Source organism: Asterias rubens, chromosome 22 (assembly GCF_902459465.1).
Source record: "Asterias rubens chromosome 22, eAstRub1.3, whole genome shotgun sequence".
Taxonomy (NCBI): Eukaryota; Metazoa; Echinodermata; class Asteroidea; order Forcipulatida; family Asteriidae; genus Asterias; species Asterias rubens.
Genome location: NC_047083.1, coordinates 2,327,381 through 2,350,395, shown reverse-complemented (window position 1 = coordinate 2,350,395; position 23,015 = coordinate 2,327,381). Strand labels below are relative to the sequence as shown.

The 23,015-nt window shown below is 38.1% G+C and overlaps 1 protein-coding gene across 1 annotated transcript in view; it reads right to left on the bottom strand.

Annotated features, from left to right (window-relative positions):
- The window catches only part of LOC117305322 (serine/threonine-protein kinase BRSK2-like), a 43,265-nt gene that overhangs the window by 8,995 nt on the left and 11,255 nt on the right, over positions 1-23,015 (bottom strand). Inside the window, exons 2-8 of the mRNA XM_033790182.1 lie at positions 19,543-19,637; positions 7,411-7,496; positions 6,324-6,464; positions 3,680-3,830; positions 1,991-2,059; positions 1,277-1,423; positions 454-488 (exon numbers count right to left, since the gene is read on the bottom strand). Coding sequence (XP_033646073.1) covers positions 454-488; positions 1,277-1,423; positions 1,991-2,059; positions 3,680-3,830; positions 6,324-6,464; positions 7,411-7,496; positions 19,543-19,637 — 724 coding nt within the window. The remainder of the gene's footprint in view (positions 1-453; positions 489-1,276; positions 1,424-1,990; positions 2,060-3,679; positions 3,831-6,323; positions 6,465-7,410; positions 7,497-19,542; positions 19,638-23,015) is intronic.

Below are 23,015 nucleotides of genomic sequence, written 5' to 3'. Positions count from 1 at the left end.
ACATTTGTTTTGAAGAAAAAAAAACCCAACCCACATTATTAGCTGTCGTTGTATTTTGTTGTTGCAAGAGGCGATGTTTTGAAATCTACACCGCACATTTGAACGGTCACAGGCAATGATGCCATGGAAACAATTGTGCGTTAAATTGAAGCTGACAGAGGGGACCATCAAGCGCAGGTTCCCCCACGGTCTCTCCTAGAAATAAACACCGTACTCTGAGGAGACGTGTGATCCAATTCATGTAAGAGTCAGAGTTAAACATTGAAGAAAATAAGAGTATCGGGTGTCGCATCTATAACATGGCCTACAGGCAAGATTTTTTTTTTTTACTTTTTTTTTTTTTACTTTTTATTACTAGATTAGAAATCCCACCTCAAATATTACGGTTGTTTATTCCCAAACAGAAGGAATATTTAAAGGCAGTGGACACAGATATAATTTAATTTCACTTACATTAAAAACCAGGGATGTCGTTGAATCTGCGATATCTATTTTACGAAGACAAAAATAAAAAGGAGTAAAAAATAAAGTAGAACAATTAATTAGGAATTTGTCTCACTATTGGAGATTTTTAGAACAACATTCAACATAAAAGAATTCCACAATCAGAGAGATTTTCAAATTTGTTCATCAGAGCATGGGAAGATTGTGTTTTTTTAGGGAACTGTCTGCAGAATCAGGGAGAGTTGGCAACTCTGCTTAAAGCCATTGGACACTTTCGGACAAGACAAAAAACTAAAAGTTCACAGATTTACAAAAAACTTACAGGGTTTACAGAAGGTAATGGTGAAAGACTTCTCTTGAAATATCATTCCATGAAATGCTTTACTTTTTGAGAAAACATTAAAATAATATAAATTCTCGATATCGAGAATAACGGATTTATTTTAAACACATGTCATGACACGGTCAAACGTGCGGAAACAAGGGTGGGTTTTCCTGTTATTTTCTCCCGACTTCGATGACCGATTGAGCCTAAATTTTCACAGGTTTGATATTTTATATATAAGTTGTGGTACAAGTGTGGGCCTTGGACATTACTGTTTACCAAAAGTGTCCAATGGCTTTAACAGGGAAAAAGGTTCCAAAATCAGGGAGATTATCAAAATTGTTCATCAGAACATGGAAAGGTTGGTATTATTTTCAGGGACTTTTTCTCACCACCCGCGTAATATGCCTGGGATTTTATTTAACAGAACTCGGCAAAGTACTGAGTACACAGTGCTTACACACATCGGTGTCAGGGTAACCCCATAAGGAAAATAGTCTTTCTTACCGTTAGTCGTTTTTCTGCGTGCGTCTCCACCATGCCTCGTAGCAAGTTCTGACAGTCCGGAGGAACGAAGTGAGGAATATGAAACACTCCTCTCTTCACCTTCTCTAAGAGATTCCTGAGGTTGTCGTCGTCAAACGGTAACGCTCCCTGAAAAGAAGAAGACAACAGGAAACAAAGACAGGTGAAAGTTAAAGGCACTGGACACTATTGGTAATTTGGAGAACTGTTGATAGCATAAAACATTGTGAGAAACGACTTCCTCTGAAGTAGGTTAGATTTTGAGAAAAAGGTAATTTCTCACTTAAGTATTTTAATTTTGAGAAAGAGTTTTGGCCCGAAGCCTTTCTCAGGTTTCTGAAAGCACACAAATTTGCACAATTAGGTTTTTTTTTTTTTTCTTTCAGCATGATTTGAAGTGGGGTCCTAGAGGCAGCAGGCCAGCAGCCGATTTCAAGAAACGCTAGGATCAATCCTATCTCGAGTTAGGACGAGTAACCCGTGCTAACTTAGGATGAGTTCAATGCGTCCTACGTATTTGGATACGGAACTAAGTCCTAAGATTAATCCTAAGTTAGGAAGAGTTTGGTGAAATCGACGGCAGGACAGATACCACTACGCCAACCCGACAACCGAGGCATATCCATGCATATTACCACAATTCTTGTTTTCTTCGCTATTTTGTTATAAATCACAAAGTTTAGTCTGAAAACTTACCACCAGTAGAGCATAAAGTATAACTCCTGCACTCCATACATCTGCTTTCCGTCCGTCATATTTCTCTCCCTAACAAATAAACAAAAACATGTTTAAACTACTGAAGTTTGACATTTGTTGCGAACCCCACTACCCATTTGCTGCTCTCTTTTTTTATCAATTCCTACTTTAAATTTTCATAATTGTTATTAAATTTTAAGAATTGTTTTTAAACCTTACTCTCACTATAAAAATATGTGCTCTGGAAACAAAATCAAATAATAAGCATTGAGCAAAAACAGTAGAACTCACACAAACAGGTTTTTAAATATTATTCCTCATTTATGGTTGTTCTTTCCCGTTATATTTGGTGCGGGATTCCACACAAGAGCGTTTAAATTCTCAAGTGTATATAAAACCCTTGGGCTACTTAGCGAAGCGATGTCGTAAACACCCTTCGCATTTATCTCCGAAACAAACACGTGCGACAAAAACAACCGGGGCTGGTGCGATGCCAAAGAGCAGAACAAGGGGCAGAGTGACCACTCCCCTTGAGGCGGAACAACTCCTGCCCCTTGAGGCGGACCAACCACACCCCTTGAGCATGTTGAGGCGAAACAACCGTGCGCCAGGAGAAAAACTACAGCAAGATTAACACCAGTCTCTGGTGTTGTGACATTAAAGGAACACGTTGCCTTGGATCGGTCGAGTTGCTCTTTGAAAAGCGTTTTTAACCTTTTGTTATAAAATGCATGGGTAGAAAGATGTTGTAAAAGTAGAATACAATGATCCACACAAACATGCCTCGAAAATGGACGGTTTTCCTTTTACCTCGTCGACAAACACGGTCGGCCATTTGTGGGAGTCAAATTTTTGACTCCCATAAATGGCCAACCGTGTTAGTGCGCAAAGTAAAAGGAAAACCACGCAATTTCGAGGCAAATTAGTGTAGATCATTGTATTCTACTTTTACAACATCTTTCTACCCATGTGTTTTATAACAAACGGTTAAAAACGCTTTTTATAGACCAACTCGTCCGAACCAAGGCAACATGTTCCTTTAATGTAAGAACCGTAACTGCATTATTGGATGTCAATAAGATTACTAAGAACCTGAGGGGTACTCTTTTTGAAGGATTTGGGAAGAGTGAAAGCACCTTCAAGTTCTACTTTTTTTCTCATTAATCCTGAGGAAACCTTAATCAGGGTTTGAACTTTGGGGAAAAAATATCCACAAATAGCTCAAATTCTTTCCGGACCTGATATTTTTTACTGGACCACAGTCATGACAATTAAAATGAGAAAACAAAAATATTATATACAATTCTTAAACAATATTTTCTGCTTCTAAAAGCAGTTCCATGAAATTTGGCCTAAAAAAAATAAGCTAAGCAAAATAAAATTATGCTAACCAGAATAAGGTGACCAGCCAAAACATCACCTCACAGGTGCAATTTGTGACTGGTATCCTGCTCATTTCTGCTAAGCAGAAAACTCTTCAGCAATATTTTCTGCTTAAGCAGCTCTATGATATTGGGCCCACACCCCGGGGAATCCAAGTATTATAATGAGTAAAATAACTCACTCGTATGACCTCCGGACATGATAAATCTGTGCAAGATAGTTCTGTGCTTAGCATACTTTGTACGCTTAAGCAGCTCTAAGAATCTGGCCCAGGCTCTGGGGAATCAAACTATTATAATGTCTCACCCGTATGACCTCCGGACATGCATAGTGAGGGGAACCACAGCTGGTCTCGAGCAACGACTGATCCAGTTGCAGCGACGCCATCCCAAAATCCGCAACCCTGATGTTGTTTTTCTCGTCGAGGAGTAGGTTCTCTGGCTTCAGGTCCCGATGGCTTCAGATAATGGAGTGGAGAGAACAAAAACAGGGTATGAGATCGGCTGACGTTTATTGTCAAAACACAAGATAGAAAATTCAAAAGTAGAATATAATGATCCACACAAATTTGCCTCGAAATTGGATGGTTTTCATTTTACTTTGCGAAATAACACGGTCGGCCATTTATGGGAGTAAAAAATTTGACTCCCATAAATGGCCGACCGTGTTAGTTGACGAGGTAAAAGGAAAACCACGCAATTTCGAGGCATGTTTGTGTAGATCATTGTATTCTACTTTTACACAAAACTTTCTAACCATATAATACATTTTGTAACAAACGGTTACAAGCGCTTTTTATAGACCAACTCGACCGATCCAAGGCAACGTGTTTCTTTAAATTTTTAATTAAATCTGGTTCATGTACATTGTACATACAATGAGTTGCTTAGTTAAAAGTAACAGCTAACAATTTATTCCCTCAGAATATGGAAACAGTTGCTTTGTCAAATGGTTAGGGGCAAGCTTTTGTATAACAACCTCCAGATGAGCAAATCCTGGTAGAATACAAAATTGTATGGTTGTTCACTGTCACTTAACTGTGCACAAGCTTGCCAGAATCATGTGACATACAACTGTCAATATATGTACATTGTAGTCTGAGGAATTCAAGTTTAATCACCATCTTGGATCAAACAAGCTGTTGTCAAATCAAATCTAACAGTAACACGCAAATGGCTCATTAACCAGCATGTAAAACATTTTTATCAGTAATAAATTAACAGAATTAACTAAACTCCTAATATCCTAGGGTAGCTTACTAGGATTTCTCACTCCCAACAAAATCCTACATGATGACTCAACACCAAAACTGTTGGACTTTGATTATGGTGGTATCCCTATCCTAATGCTAAGCATGATCAGTTTACCACAAGGGAAACCGACTGTGTAAATTTCAAATGATTTAGGGTTGAACAAAGAAAATTGACTGGAGCGGGATTTGAACCAGCAACCTCCAGATTAACATGCAGGTAATCTACCAACTGAGCTATCTAGCCCTATGTTGGCGGTCTCCCTATTTTGTCAATATCTTTGTTTTTATTTGGGGTGCCAGTCAGAAGCCATTCTGTAACTGCTGCACAGCCTAAGTTTTTGATACAACCTACAAAGCAGCAGCCAGGGGAACACCTTGAGGGAATGCAACTTTTTATTTCACCCAGGCAACCAAACTGAGGTTAAACAGTCTGGCCTCCTTTTATCTCATGCTGATTTGTACACCCTTCATCAATGTGTTAACAGGGAACCAGATAGAGGGGCTTAGTTCATTGAACCAATGCCCTGCCCCAGTGTGCCCCATTAATTTCATTAACGCTATTGACAGTCTAACCCGAGACTTTGTGACGCTAATGATTCGATAAAAGAACTCGTAGCTCGGAGCGAGGGGTTTAGAGGAGTGAAGAGATAGCAGGGGTGGGATGGCTAGTAGTGTTTTCACCCAGCAGTAATATTCATTTAGCGATGGACGACACAGACCCCATCTTAATCTACGCGTGTGGGGTACAGGTAATTGTGATGGCAGCGAGTGGTTAAAGGCAGGGTCATATTTTCCGAAATCAGGCCTCGAAATAAATTAAAGTACCAACAGCTATGAAGAAACTATAAATGAATAGTAAACTTGCGGGTACAACCACGTGTGTAAATCTCTTTTGGGATGAGTGTTGGCTCTGATGACAAGAGCCGGTTTTGTCTTGATGTTTCAAACAGTATACTCTGCTCGTCTTCAGAGGCACCAATGGCAATTGCAAGGGTGCCCTGTGCTCTTTCTGTGGTGCCCTTTGCAAAGTTACAGTACAGATTAAAAATATCCCTCATAGAAGTGCCCCCCTTAGCAGGGGAAAATTGCGAAATGCACTTTTGTACAAAATATCCTTGCCAGCAGAAACCAAGAGCTGGGCCCAATTTCATAGAGCTGCTAAGCACAAACATTTGCTTAGCAATGAAATTTCTTCCGTGATAAAAACGGGAATGCCAACCAAAAATGTCCACGTGATTTTCAGGATAAGCAAACAACAGCTAAAAACCAGTAACAATCATTAGAAATAAATGAAAATGTGATTGCTAATGCTGTTTTTATCAAGGAAGAAATTTCATGCTAAGCAAATTTTTGTGCTTAGCAGCTCTATGAAATTGGGCCCTGCCAACACCAGCATCTGGCAATCAGGGAGATTTTTTACAACGATCTGGGAGAGAATTCCATTCAACTTAAGTAGAGAACAAAATTCCATCAGTGAAATTTTCAGAACAGGGAAAGATTGGTACACTCAGAGAAAGTTGGCAGTTCTGTATAACAGGGACATTTTCAATAATCAGGGAAATTGTTAAAACTTGTTCATCAGTTTTGTTTATTTATAGTGAACTTTCTGCAGAATTACAGAGAGTTGGTAACTCTGTCATCCCACAACTGTACCATTTCTATTTCCTTTCACGATTCCATTTATTTTTTTTTTCTCACCAGATTGAGTGGCTATGACAAAAGTCGATGGCTGAGATGATTTGGCGAAAGAACTTGCGGGCTTCCCTCGGTGTCAGCCGCCCTTTCCTTACCAAATAGTCGAACAACTCCCCTCCTGAGACGTGCTCTAGAACCAGATATCTAGGAGAAGAAAAAAGAAGAAGACATTGACGTCAAAACGAAATTAGATTTCAGCCAAACGTCAGGAATCAAGGCCACACTTAAAGGGAACCCCTTTGTCTCCCCCGCTGTTTTTTTAAGAACAGATTTATTTGTGATCTGATCAAGCAAAGTGAATTGTTTGTTGACCCAGGTAATTTTTTATTTGTCTGCCGTCGATTTCACAAAATTCTTCTTTAGACTTTAGACTAATCTTAGGACTTAGGACGAGTCCCAACACTGCACTGTAGCATGCAGACCTTAAGATTAATCCTAAGTTTATAGGACGAGTTACTTGTCCTAACTCGAGTTAAGACGAGTCCTAACTCTTTGTGAAATCGACCCCAGGCCTGTTACTTCACAGGGGTCATTGCCTTGGTGCCCTTAAAATGCTCCAATAGAAATTTACAACTTCGTCAAAGGGGAAAATGCCCTAGCCCTTGCCCTTTCAAAAAGCGACACATGAAAGCCTGATTTGTTTACAATTGCAAAGAGCATAATCTATGATTTGATACCTTTGTTTAAAAACTTGTGCAAGTAGAAACACCAAGAGATGCAAGACAATGAAACTGAGAATAAATGAAGTTTAAAAAAAAATCTAAATAATTGGCATCTTTTGTTTCAATGATAATTTTAACCTTTTCTTGATGTAATTTGTCAGGAAGGAAGTTGCCAATTGTTATTTAAATTTACAACAACAAATATTTGTTTGGCCTGTTTTGGCCTGTTTTGCCTGTTTTGGCCTGTTTTGCCATGCTTCTGTTTTCGACAAACGACCCGTTTAGCTTTACCACATCACATTTGTTTTTTATGTTCGGGAGACTCTATCGATTGGAAAACGAGTGCATCACTAAACTGAATTTGACCTTGGAGCTCCTCTTTAATTGTATTTTTTTATTAAACTGGACAGAGAAAGAAATTAACTTACAAATATTTTCTGTTTTCGTAGACGTCGTACAGTCCCAAGACGTGGAGATGTTCGATGAGCTTCATTATTGCAATTTCCCTTTCAACCTGAACATCAAACGCAAAACGAAAAAAGAGAGAACAAAAATTAAATCGTTGCGGTACCGGCTTCTGATTATAGTATTGGAACTGCCTCTAGCTGCTAGGAAATCTTGGTGGTAGTTGGTTAGACCTGGGCCCAATTTCATAGAGCTGTTAAGCCCTATTTGCTTAGCATGAAATTTCTGCTTTGATAAAAACAAGATTACCATCAAAATTTCCACGTGATTTTCAGGATAAGCAAACAATAGCTAAATACCAGTAACAAGCAATTTGCAACAAATGGAAATTTGGTTGGTAATCCTGTTTTTATCAAGGAAGAAATTTTCATGTTTAGCAAATTTTTGTGCTTAGCAGCGCTATGAAATTGGGCCCTGCTCTAAAATTGGCAAAGGTCGTTGGTTCGAATCCAACCCTTACTTTAAGGGCCTTGTCACACGAGGCAACTTTTCCAGGCATTTGGAGGAAACCAACCGCAGTGCATGCTACGAGACCACATTAATGATAGCACATGAGTAACTTTCTTTAAAATGTCTTATGAAGAAAAGTATGTGAACATTCAAATGTGAATGCCTTTTCTTTTTTGAGATTGCCTGGAACTGGTTGCCTGTAAATTGCCCCGTGTGACATGACCCTAAGAGTAACGCCTGTGGGTTTTTGTCCACAGAACTCGGAAAAGTTATGAGCACTAAACCAAATAATATTCCTTATCCCTGAGGCGAGTTAAACATCTATAAAATAGTTTGTTTTATATTTTCTGCATTGCAAAAACATTTGTCACATGCAGCATTGCAATTAAACATTTGTTATTTACTGCACTTCAAAACAACAACACAGCATTGCAAATAAACAGATCCCCTCAAAAACTTTATAGGTAGCTAACGTCGGAAAGAGAAGGCTCCTTTTTAAAACCTTTACTCCCATGGCCCACAATCCTATGTCACTTCACACCAAACTGTTTTGACTTGGGTAAGATTGGAATGGCTGGCCTGGGCTCAATTCCATAAAGCCTGTAAACAATACAACTTGCTAAGCACAGAAGAGTAGTGCTTAGCAGACACAGGTTACCAGCCCAAATAACACTATAAAGCGTGTTAAGTTTGCATTGTTGTGGCTGGTGCCTGACTCTATTTGCCTACAATTTGTCAAGCAGGATTTTCTGCTTATAAGTAACAGCTTAATGAAATTGGGCCCTAAGCAGTTGTTAGTTGGGGCTAGGCTTAGTGTAGCCTAAGCCTACAATGTAGGCTTAATTGGACCTACATTTGTACAGTCCTCAACAATCCATCACAATCCCCCAATTCATGAACAGGGTTAGGGTCTTCAATGTGATATTTATTTTGCCTTGTTTTCCCATTTTATATTACGAGTTTGCGAGAATACAACGAAAGACACAAAGGTCAAGTAAAAAACATCCACCGGTTGATGTACATGTAGTTCTGAAGACGATGTCACAAAACTTTTTGCAACTGCGCAAGTCCACTTGTGAAAGATTTCTTGTGTTTTTAAATAAAGGTGCACAGCTTACAAAATAATTTTACTAATCAACCAAATAATAAATCCACTCATCAATTAATCAATAATTTAATATCTAAAATCAAATCAAGTCCCAATTCAAACTGATTTCAAAATTCTAAAAAAAATAAATATAAAAAAAACGAGAAAAAAAATCCAACTAAGTTTGTAAAATAAAACATTACCATTAGTAACAATAGCATCCTTTACTGAAAAGTCCTCATGTACACGACAAGAGTAAAAAATAAAAAAAAACAGAATATGAAATACAACTGGAAAAACAATTACTGATAAATGCTGACTAGATTTGTTTTAAGGCAATCTTTGAATTGCCCAACCATGACCAAACCACAGAACTACTAATTTGTGATTCATAATAAGGCCACATAAAAAATTAAAATTGTTGATCGTCCCCGCCCGACCGTTCAAAACCCCCCGACCCCATTTGTTTTTTGTTGTGTTTTTTTTTAATCATAAAAAAAAAAAACCTTTTCAGCATATATTTTTTTCAAAATGTACAGGTTTGAAAAGATGTTTAAAGAAGGTTTTTTATTCATGTTGGCAAAGCAAGAACATTTCTTCAAATATTTACTTGGGCTACACTGTGCTTAGTTGTTTGAAAAAGTTTACAGAAAATGTCATCTAGGAGTTAAATTTGTTTGACAAAACTACTGAAAACATCAAAAACACACAAACCCTCTGGTTTATAGTGATTGTGATGATTTCTTTATCCTTGATTTCATATTTGGCATGTCAACAAAACTAAAAGAAGAAAAAAAAACTACCTCCCTCCCCCATCCGCAAAAAAAAAAGGCAATCAACAATTTTTTGTTTATGTGGCCTAACCTTGACTTTCGTAAATGATTTCTTTCCAAATTAAACATGAGAGATGATAATCATACAGCTGGTCACAGTCTAACAAAGCAAGCTTCCGACATCCAGACTGAAGTCCCATTCGTTAATGATTGCACACCGGCGCCCCTTTAGTATTACAAAACCATACGACGCGTTCAGCACATTACCTCTCGGATCACTGAGCACAGGACGACCCGGACCATTCTACAAGCACTCGGTCATAATCATGTTTACCACATCGCGAAGCAGCATCCCAGTGCTGATAAATCAAGGAATGTCTAATCATTCCCGGTCTGGCTAATGAGAAGGTGCAAGTCTAAACCTTCTTGGAAACACATGTGATTTGTTCTTTAAAAAAAAATTTAAGCAAACATTTTTATTTAAAAATTCAAGTGAAATTGTCGACATTTCAATCTGTGCATTTCCGATTTTAGAGATGATGAAGGAATATTAATATCAATCTAAATATATCACACAAACTTTAATATAAAAAATATTATTATTTTTAAATGAAAAAATAAATAAAATAATTAATGGTCTGTTGTTTGCACCCTAGCAGAGTCTTTCTCCAAGGCTAAATGGCAACACAACAAACATGAACAGGTACTTGTAATTTCATCCATTTTAAGCCAAAGACCCTATAGAGTTAAACCATTGGACACTTTCGGTAAACATGTTCGTTCATTGTGCGTATGGATTCATGTCATGGCCAAAAACTTGATCAACGAAAGGTATCAAAACCCTTAAAGGCATTGGACACTTTCGGTAAGCAGTCATGTTCAAAGTCCCACACTTCGTGTACCACAACTTATAGATATAAAATAACAAACCTGTGAAAATTTAGGCTCAATCGGTGATCGGAGTCGGGAGAAAATAACGGGAAAACCCACCCTTGTTTCCGCAAGTTTCGATATCGAGAATATTAATTGTTTTAATGTTTTCCCAAAAAGTAAAGCATTTCATGGAATAATGTTTCAAGAGAAGTCTTTCACCATTACCTACTGTGAACCCTGTAAGTTATTTGTAAATCTGTGAACTTTTAAAAAAAATTCTGTTCCGAAGAACCTATAGAGTTAATTAAACATTTCTCTTGGCATGGGACCTTCGGACAGTTCCCCACCCCCTAACCCTTTCCACTCCAACCCCCCAAGGTTTAAGCAAAGATTTTGTAAAAAGGGTTTCAAATTTGCTGTAAACTTATAAAATTGGTTCCCAAATTGTTCACTGTAAAATACATTACCATGCAAGTGACAGACAAAACAAGGTGCGGTGCCCAAAATTTGAAACAGGGCACCCCTCTTGCCAACACTTTCCCTCTCCCCATAATACATACGTGCCCCTATACGTCTATGAGTAAATTGAAAGGTTAATACTGGAGCATTTCAAGGGCAACAAAGCGAGGCAATAGCCAGGGGCATAGAGGCAATCGCCTTCGTTGCCTCTGTGAAGTATCAGGCCTGCTTTAATTAAGCATTCACAGCCATGCGAGCTTAGAACGTGCAAATACTGCCTACCACCCCCCCCCCTCTCCCTTTCCACCCCCTCTATAACACACACATGTCCCCCATATGCCGACCTACGCCAATTATCTAATTAATCCTCAAACAATTTGATTTTCTGGCGCTGTTTGTAGCAGATTGTTGAGAGTGTGGTAGAGGTGATAAGCCTGGAGGGGCTAGTCTGCTACGGTGTCACCACGGCGATCTGATGCTTGTTTTTTTAATTGCTGTGTGTTGAAGAGGTTTTATTTTTAGCGTTATAGCCAAAATATACTGTATTTGTGGAAAGACAAACTTAAAGCCGGTTTACCAATTAATAGATGAAAATTTGCATCGGGGATAAAAAACATTCATTTTGGTCCAATATACACTGATGTGTGTTAGCACTGTATACTCAGTACTTTCCTGAGCTATGTGAACAAGAATCACTTGTAGGCATATTACTTGGCATGCTTGGGTGGGATTCAAACCCAAGACCTTTGCAGTTCTAAAGCAGTTTCTTACCAAAGTTGCACATGTAGACCACTGAGATTGCCCAGTAGCTAGAGGCAGTTCAAATCCTGTATTTTAGCAGCGGGCTTACCATACTGTTGATACAAACCTCAGTTCATGTATTATTTGAACAGGGTTTTCCCCAGGACTTCTCAAAACTGGTGGGCAAATAGAATTTTATTTGTTTTTGTCTTTTGGGTGTGTACTTTGGTTTTAAAAACCCTTATTTTGTGCAATCTGGGTAATTCTATTTAATGGTTTTCATCTTTATAACTTTTGCAAATTGGATCTGAAGCGCAAATTTAAAAATACGGCCACAAAAATCCGAAGGTATCTGTTCCCTTGAAGAGCGACGAACATTCAAATTGATAAACACGTTCATTCAAAAATTCCTGCAAATGTATCTGTCGTCCTTCATGTATTACACACAAACACTAATGAGAGCCTTTGTACCAAAGATTATATAGCGCCGCAAGGCGCAAGATGCGGAACTCGGGCTGGAATGTGAAATTCCACTGGACGTCATTTCGGCAAGTAACTATTCTGATACAACAGTAGACCTGTGCAGATCAGTGCAGACAACGACCATTCCTATCAATGGGAAACAAAACATTCACTTGCTGAAATGGCGCCCATGCGTATTTCACGTTCCAACAATAGATAAAGCTTCAGTTCCGCATCTTGCGCCTTGCGGCGCTCCATAATCTTTGCTTTGTACCAATGACGATACCGCATACGCTCCTTAAAAACCTACTTAGTGTGACCACTCTCACACTACCAAAATAATCTTTTACATCAATGTCATTTTAATGTTTGCAAATTCAATAATTCTCGGGAGGGATCAATAAGGGTGTACGTTTCGAAGGTCCTACTTTAATGATTTCCTGGATGAAAGTTGTCACGATCACACGAACAACTGATTGCAAATCCATCTGGGAGGGCAGGCTAACAACAATAATTAAAGGGGTGGGTTTTAAAGGAAAAGTATACACTTTGTTTTGGGAACCGTTCAATTCTTTTAATCGTTTATGTAGATAATAAAACTAACTAATGTGAAAATTTCATTTCAAAAAGTGGTCGCGTTTTTGATCAGAATATCACCAAAAATCCGGAGCAATAATCATTGGCTAATAAAACCATTCTAATTCTAATTACTACTACAAAGTATAAAACATCATCGCTGACATGTACATAATGTACATGTTGAGGTATAAAACCAGGATCTGAATTTCAGGAGGTAGGCCTATAATATGAAAGATGCTATGTCAGATTTTTGGCCCCAAACATTAAAAAATAGATTTTTTTGAGTGAATGGTATTTCAAAGAGTATCACCCACTCTAACGAAAAAAAAGTTTAACTGCTACTTTTAATGGTCAGGAACCATGACAAAAGTGTAAAACGTTTCTTATAAAACACATTAGAATTGGTCACTTGATATATTGTCGTGAGCACTTTATTTCACTGCTACTAATAATTGGCGGACTTTTTCGAGCAATGGCTCAAATGAAAGCTTGTAATTTTCTCTACCCCAAATATACCTGGGTCAAATCAGCCAAAAATCTGACATAGCATCTTTAAAATGTTGGCATTTCCAGCTTTTGGTAACCTCTTGGAGTTATAGATTTCGAGGAACTTCCAAGAACACAAATCCTCAGCACTAGAGAAAGTAGATCAATGAGCAGGATTTCCTTAGAAAATCCGTAGAAATGAACAGCTAATGTACTTTTTTCACCATGCAGTCTGGCAGTGTTCTCCTTTAAAGGCAGTGGAATTACTCAAATAATTGTTAGCATAAAAAATTACTTGGTAACAAGCAATGGAGAGCTACAAAAAATTCTGAGAAACAGTTCCCTCTGAAGTTACATAGTTTTCTAGAAAGAAGTAATTTTCAACGAAGAGGTCCCGAAATTAAGTATCTGAAAGCACACAACTTCGTTTGACAAGGGTGTTTTTTTCTTCCATTAATATCTCGAAACTTTGACGACCAATTGAGCTCAAATTTTCACAGGTTGTTATTCTGTGCATATGTTGAGATACACCAAGTGAGAAGACTGGTCTTTGACAATTACCAGTAGTGTCCAGTGCTTTTAAAGGCAGTGGACACTGTTGGTAATTACTCAAAATAAATTATCAGCATAAAACCTATCTTGGTGACGAGTAATGGGGAGAGGTTGATGGTTTAAAACACTGTGAGAAACAGCTCCCTCTGAAGTGCCATAGTTTTCGTGAAAGAAGAAATTTTCCCGATTTTGATTTCGAGACCTCAGACTTAGAATTTGAGGTCTCAAAATCAACCATCTAAAAGCACACAACTTTGTGTGAAAACACGGGTGTTTTTTATCTTTTGTTATTATCTCGCAACTTCGACGACCAATTGTGCTCAAATTTTCACAGGTTTGTTATTTTATGCATATGTCGATATACACCGAGTGAGAAGACTGGTCTTTGACAATTACCAATAGTGTCCTCTTTAAGAAGCTGTAGGTCTGTTTGTGTCTTCCTGATTGCTCTTATCATTGTAATGTTGTATCTCTTATTGCATTCCTATGACATTAATCAAATAAATTTGTGACACATTTGAGACCATGTGGCGTTTATACACACATGTACTATATTTTTTCCCGTACGACTCCCAAAATGACGAGAGTAGCATGCAGTAGCCAGTCGTCATGACGTTGATGCAAGAGTTCATTATTGATCATGTTTAACATCGATCTAGAAACTCATTGATTGGGTTTTATATCAATACCAATCAACCAGAGAAATGTTTCCGTCTGTCAGAGATTTAAAGGCACTTGACACTATTGGTAATTACTTGAAATAATTATCATCATAAAACCTTTCTTGATTACGAGTAATGAGAGAGGTTGATGGTATAAAACATTGTGAGAAACAGCTCCCTCTGAAGTGACGTAGTTTTCGAGAAAGAAGTAATTTTTCACGAATTTGATTTTGAGACCTCAAGTTAAGAACTTGAGGTCTCAAAATCAACCATCTAAACGCACACAACTTCGTGTTGCAAGGGTTGTTTTTCTTTCATTATTATCTCGCAACTTCGATGACCGATTGAGCTCAAATTTTCACAGGTTTGTTATTTTATACATATATGTTGAGATACACCAACTGTGAAGACTAGTCTTGACAAATACCAATAGTGTCCACTGCCTTTAAAGGCACTTGACACTATTGGTAATTACTTAAAATAATTGCTATCCATCAAAACATACTTGGTAACAAGCAATGGGGAGCTGGTGATAGCATAAAACATTGTGAATGTGAGAAACGGCTCCCTCTGAAGTAATATACACACTATGTACATGTACGTAGGTTTTGAGAAGAAGTAATTTCTCACTTGAATATTAAAAGACTTCAAGCCTGAGGCCTTTTATCTGAAAGCACACAAATTTGTGCGACAAGGGTGTTTTTTTCTATCAGTATTCTCTTGCAGCTTCAATATGACCAAATGAGCCCAAATTTTCACAGATTTGTTATTTTATGCATTTTTCTTCAGACAATACATTTGGACATGTTTTTAAATTTGGCCTTCTATAACTCCCTGGGGGCAAGAGTTTATTACACTATGTAGCCCAGGTTGGCTACTTAAAAAAAAAGCTTAACAGCAAAGCCTGACAGTCTCAGCATTTGAGGATCCCCCCCCCCCCCACTCATCATTGCTGAAATAATGAACATGAAATGATTTGCCATCTCAATAATGATCTAAATTCCTATCACAGCATGTGCCCCATTAAGGAATTTTGTTAATTGATCCGATGTCCTTCACATTTTTATGATTATCATTTTTTTTTTAATTCATGGACAGGAAATCTCTCTGATCAAAGATCAAATAGTTCACTTGTGACATACATGTGTTCATTTGGAACATGTGTACTACAGTTGGTATGACACTGCTCTAGAATTGCAAAGGTCGTGGGTTCGAATCCCACCCGAAAAATATGCCTGTGATTTTTTTTCACAGAGCTAGGGTAAGTACGGAGTATACAGTGCTAAACACACATCGGTGTATATGGGTAAAACCAAAATCAATATGTGTACTTCCATTGAACAAAAACACCATAGACAAAGGTGTGCTTCACCATTGCAACCTGGCACCATTTCATCAAAGCTGCTTTTACTATTCAGTCCAAGGTCGAAGGATGATGATGATTTAACCCTTCAGTTTAGTTTTCTGCTGGCCGGCCAAGCGAGGGCCCACTTTCATGTAGAGTGTTTACTGTACTGTATGCGCAATACATACAGGCTAGCGGGGCACAGGTCGCGAACAGTTTAAATGTAATCCATATTTTGTTAGTATCTTTGCTGGTAAACTAGCTCTACTTACTCAGTTTATCTGCTGGCCAAACCAAAAAGGAACCAGTGACTTAACAGTTGCAGGGTTTATTGGCTGGTGCCCAGTAAACATTCTCCCCTGCTAAGCCTTTGGTTATTGCGACTAACACAGACAGCTCGCTGATATTGAACTCGTTTTTCTACTTCTTTAATGCATTTAAAAATTTGGGGGGGTAAACAACAGACCAAAGTTCGTCTGATAAGCAACAAAAAAGAAGAAGCAGGGGACCAATGTAGTATTCGACCCACTTCTACCGTGTAAAATTTCTACCGTGTTTTATAATTTTTCAGCTCGATGAAATCAGACCCCATTTTCTACTTCTGCTTTGAATATGAAGATCGGATTTCTCTGCCTTTCCAAAGCTGCCTTACTTTGTCCTTGAAACTAAATATCGCAAAGAGGGTGCAATGCGTTTAACAGTCTTTCCACTGATGGCATGAAAACATGACTCAAACATTTTGGGCATGCACATGCACTTGTATGTACAGTATGGTATTTTTTACAAACATCTGCTCGAAAAAGAAATATTTTTAGAAAATGAATGAGGAGAACTACATGTAGGCCCTTTCCAGAATGTGGGATGGCAAGGAAAGTTCATTCCCCGGGACGCAAACAAAATAGCGTTTTCAATAATTTGGTCGAGGCTAGTCGGATGAGGTGAATTCGCTGCACATGAGAAGGGTACATGTATGTCTTGTTAGAAAATCACAAAATTAAGGCAGGTTTGTATGCAAGGGCATATTTGAAAAGGGCAAGGGCACCAAGGCGTTTTCTTCTTGGTAAAAGGGATTCTATGAGGAAATTGCAAATTTCTACAGGAGCCTTTCAAGGGCACAAAGGCAAGGACCAGATGGCATGGAGGCAATCACCTTCGTTGCATATGTGAAATATCAGGCCTGTGAAGAGAATGTTTGAAGGGGCACCAGGGCCAAAACCACGCCAACACACACTGTACATGTACATGTATGTACATGGTCTTCGTCAGGGCTTAATTTTTTGGGGAAAATCCACAAGACCACAGGACTTGCTTGACTCAGAATCTATGCAACAATATGGTGAAAGCATACCAGACAGGGATGCTACTTACTATTAGACCACTCAATAAAAAAATTATATATAATATAATAATACAGACAAGGTTTTCAAATAATGCACTACATTGTACACAGTACACAGTCAACCCTCCTACTGTCTGACCACTCAATATAATCCACTGTGGTTTTGTAAATATTGCATCTACACAGTACATACATAAGTCATCCCTCATACTGTCTGACCAGTCAATATAATCCACAGAGGTTTTTAAATTCACATCTACACAGTACATACAGGTACATGTACATGTAGTCAACCCTCCTACTGTCAGACCATTCAATATCATTCACTGTGGTTATGAATGATAGGACATGCACTGTGCTACCCAGCAATCTGTCATGTGGTGAGTGCATACACAGTACACAGTCAACCCTCCTATTGTCAGACCATTCAATATTATTCACTGTGGTTATGAATGATAGGACATGCACTGTGCTACCCAGCAATCTGTCATGTGGTGAGTGCATACACAGTACAAAGTCAACCCTCCTACTGTCTGACCATTCAATATCATCCACTGTGGTTATGAATGATAGGACATGCACTATGCTACCCAGCAATCTGTCATGTGGTGAGTGCATACACGTGAGTACACAGTCAACCCTCCTACTGTCAGACCATCTAATATCATCCACTGTGGTTATGAATGATAGAACATGCACTGTGCTACCAAGCAATCTGTCATGTGGTGAGTGCATACACAGTACAAAGTCAACCCTCCTACTGTCTGACCATTCAATATCATTCACCATTTGTTCACTGTGGTTATGAATGATAGATGCACTGTGCCACCCAGCAATCTCTCATGTGGTGAGTGCATCTACACAGTACACAGTCAACCCTCCTACTGTCTGACCATTCAATATCACTCACTGTGGTTATGAATGATAAATGCACTGTGCCAACCTGCAACTCAATATCATGCTGTGAATTCATCTTCACAGTTTTAAGATTTTGCGCTTAACTTTTTCAATGACTGATCAGCAGGACCTGTCCGCTTGTCATTTCACTAGTCCGTCACCTTGTCTCTATTCCATATTATTCATTAAATAGCAATGCTTTTCAACACCGAAATGGCTAGCCGGATCACTTGGTGAGAATTCGCACTGGTCCCCAGGTGTTTTAACCAGCATTTGACAGGAAACTCACTAAAGGGTACCATTTTGCATTCTGCACATTTGCATTTTTTTTCTCCAAAATTGTTGCAATTTTGTTTTAAAGGCAGTGGACACTATTGATAATTACTCAAAATAATTGTTAGCATAAAACCTTACTTGACAACAGAGCTGTTGATAGTATAAAACATTGTGAGAAACGGCTCCCTCTGAAATAACGTAATTTTCAAGAAAGAAGTAAAAATATTTGAGGTCCCGAAATCAAGCGTCTGAAAGCACACAACTTTGTGTGACAAGGGTGTTTTTTTCTTCGATTATTATCTCGCAACTTCGACAAACACCAAAGGTGTCCAGTGTCTTTAAGTACAGAAACTGAAGTTGCATAGACCTTGTCGCAAATACCAATGCGCAAGCGCAGACTGTTGAATGAGGTGCATTGTGGGATAGCTATGGATCAAATTTGGATACCAGCAAGACCACAATGCACCTAATTCCAAGCTTTACGCGCGCGCCCCGGTATTTGCGAAAAGGTCTATTGAGGATGGCAAATCTAGAATTGGGGAGGCTGATCGAATCACACCCGAGTAATGGGCCTGTGATATTTTTTTCACAGAACTTGGGAAAGTGCCGAGTATACAGTGCCTTCTGTACACACATGGGTGTGAGAGAAATACCAAATAATACCAGAATCATGCTAATAAATACTGAAAATAATTTGAGAATTCATTTAAAACAAAAACAAAAATTTACGAAACAAATTCTTCTCCAGCCAAATTTTTGATTGAAACTGGAAAGTAATTACATAGTTAATCAATCTAATCCACTCCAATTAACTTCATGTAAAAAAAACAAAAAACAAATTTTGGGTGGTTTCAGGTAAACAGATTAACAACAACTTTGAAAAAAAAAAAAACTAATGTGATGAAAGAAATGTCGAGTAATAAACAACAATCAAAGTAAACTTGCAGGGCAACTTTAAATTACTTTAAGTTGAATAGTTTACTTTTTGCCCTTCCAAAAATGAAGCATACATAAAATAAGGCCTGGGCCAGTGGACCACTGCTTGATCAGAAAAGGGAGAACTTTGGACTCTGGACTGCCTCAGACCTTAACATCACAACGTTACAAATCTTACCTTCATTAATACTGACTCGCTGAGTTTCTCTTTGTTTATGATTTTGACGGCGACTTTCTTCCCTGTTACACAGTGAACGCCGAGCTTCACCAAACCTGAAATTTACAATGGAAAAAAATAATAAAAATTAACTATAACAATAACAATTTCGGTGGTCTAGTTGGTGAGACACTGTTCTAGAATTGCAAAGGTTGTGGGTTCAAATACCACCAGAGTAATAATAGGCCTGTGATTTTTCACAGAGCTCAGGAACGCACTGAGTATACAGGCACTGCTTACACACATCAGTGTAATTTTTTCATGTGCAGAACTAAAACTAATATTCTTTATCCCGATGAAAATTTCCATATTAAACAATAACAATAATATACAGTTTTTTTTTAGTGCTTAATCACACCCAATCGGCATCTCAAAGCGCTTAGTATTTTTTCGTCCAACAGGTACAAAAAACACGGTATGTGGAGATACAATTTGTAGTCCGAGACTTTTTTTTCCTAGCACCATGCAATGGTTTCAAGGTGCAATATGCAGCCAATTAAACCAGGAACACCGGGGCTTACTCCTTCTTTTTACGATAAGTGCACTGCACTGGGTTTAATTTTTCTCGCATTACACAACACACAGGACCGATTGGTTTACGTTCTATTAAAAAAAAAAAACAGCAATAATGGTTAAGTGTCTTGCTCAAGGACACAAGTGTCACAATCGGGACTCGAACCCAAACTCTGCCGAACCGAAACACAAGAGCTTCAGTCCAGTGTTCTTTGTCTGTTTGTGTAAAATCATCAACTCCATACATAAATAGTATACTTTTTCGATCAGTGCTTCCGTCATCAGTGCCTTTGTGGCTAAAGCCCAGTTCATACTTTCTGCGGATTCGAAGCAAATTATGATGTCACAGGGCAGCAAACTTTTCGCAGGAGTTGAGCACATTTTAAACTGCTGCGAATTATTTGTTGCGAATTTGTGACATCAAATTTGTATCAAATTCGCATTCGCAGGAAGTATGAACCGGGCTTTAGGCAACTTTGTTGCTGTCAGATTTTGTGTTCTTTCATTGGGCTGCGTACAAACCATGCCTGCATTAAGTCTGAGGCTCTACGGCTCTTTCGTGTCTTGTGTAAGCATTGTGATGCATAGAGTTATTGTAAGAACTAGAGGGCGCACTGGCCTATATACGCGCCCCGGCATGCGCGCAGGCGGCCATTTAATCATGCCTGCATTAAGTCTGAGGCTCTACAGCTCTTTCGTGTCTTTTGTAAGCATTGTGATGCATAGAGTTATTATAAGAACTAGAGGGCGCACTGGCCTATATACGCGCCCCGGCATGCGCGCAGGCGGCCATTTTCTAAGTTGAACAAACAGGCATTGCTTAGCGTGTGTTTGTGCGGCCATTTTGTAAGTTGACAAAACAGCATTGCGTCAGCGTTCAATAAACACAAACTCCAACGTGTACTTTGTATTCAATGCGCGTACATAATGGCGCGCGTGTCTCGTTGCGGTCCCGTCGTGTTTACGTGCAAGAAGCATCACCAGTGCGCCCTCTAGTTCTTATATTAACTCTATGTTGTGATGTCACAAAAAAAAGTCACATGGTCTATAGAAGGATTTGGGTCTGAATAAGAATTTAACTGTCTTGCCTTATATGCCTTAAATTGTACAACAATAAAGTGTATGGCCTGGACGTCTCGAGCGAGGGACAAATTAGATTTACATTTTATGGATGTATTCTTCACAGAATAAACTAAATCCATTAAGATGTTTTGATTCTTGGTGTTTCTGTTCTTTTTGTATTTTGTTTTGTCTATTTTGTTTGCTTTCTTGCTTAATTACTATTATGTGCTTTTAGGCCTATTTATTTATTGTACATTTTGCATTGTTTTGGTCAAACAATTAAAAATCATAAAACAACTCCAAAATATATTGTCAAAATGAACGACAACACATCAATAGGCCCCTCTATCAGTGTCTATATATGCCATCTCTGAAAGAAGTTGGCCCAATATAAATAGGAATGGTAAATAATTGATGAGAAAAATGTACATGTACGCATTAATTTTGCATAAAGGTTTTGTACAAATTTTGCCGGCACACCGAACATGCCTAATTCTCAAACCAAACAGTTTTACTGATGACTGGTTTTTTTACTGAAACCAGAGGAAAAAAAAAGAGACGGACATTAACATTTCATGTCTTGCAATCGCATATTAAATACATAATGGAAAGTCAAACATACCTTATGTTCGTACGCGGATGTGTGTTAAGTTAACAAAAGTTGTTTACATTTCATGGCATTACAAAACCAAATTAAAAACAAACACTTGATCGTGCTGATTATTCTTAAAAAAAAAAAGGTTGGGACAGAATTTAAGATTGTATACCGTCTCTTCTTACGCATGTCTTAGATTTTGATCAATCAAATTGCGAAAAATTTATGTGTTGGGTGAGATTTGCATGAAACAGGTTTTCATCCACCAAAATGTTTTGTCCCAAAAATAAAATAATAGAAAACAAAATTAGCTGTCGCATAATGCTTATTTTTTAGGAGCCTTTGAGGAAAACTCTGCTACGTGCATGACATGTGTAGAGTCGTAATGTCAGACCATTAACTGCTTTTTTATATATTTTTTTAATTTTATAACCAGAAACGACAGCAGACCAAATTAAAAAACAAATGGATTACTATTCCACTAAAAATGTTCTGTTCCAAATATTATGGCAGAGCAAGCTCACATCAAAAGACTGCCTGTATTATTTTTCGTCAAACTACTGTCATAGAAAAGATTCTAGAGCACTTTGTGATCAATTAAAAATGTTGGGTAACAAAAAAATGAACGCAGACCAAATTCAAAACAACAGATTGACTGGATATTATTTTTCGTCAAACTACTGTCACAGAAAACACTCTGGAACACTTTGTGATCAATTAAGAATGTTGTGTAACAAAGAATTATGGCAGACAAAATAATAAAAATAAAAAACTTAATTATTTTTCTCATGAACCACCATCAAAAATCAAAGCAGTTTGTGATCAACTAAAATTGTTGTGTTACAAAAATTATAGCAGACCAAAACCAAAATCAAACAACTTGATTCATCGACTGTCAGAACACACAAAGCAATAATTGTTATCAATTGTAAGACAAAAATTACGGCCGACCAAATTAAAAAAAACAAACAACCGAATTATTTTTTCTCGAAGCTCTCCATCCCCACATATAACGGGGGTAGATCAATTCTATGGTGGATACGGTATACGTTTATTGATCAGTAGGAAACCCTTGCAGCCCGACCCACTATATACTACGAGAGGCTAAGATATCTTCAATTCAAGGCCTTTTTACTCCACGCCAAGGCATGAAAACTATCTGCAGATATCTCCTCAGCATGTCAGCTAGACGTTCTGTCGTTGATGATGACTCAGGGCGCATTTTGGCCACGAGGAAATATGAATACGTTTATCCTATTACGAG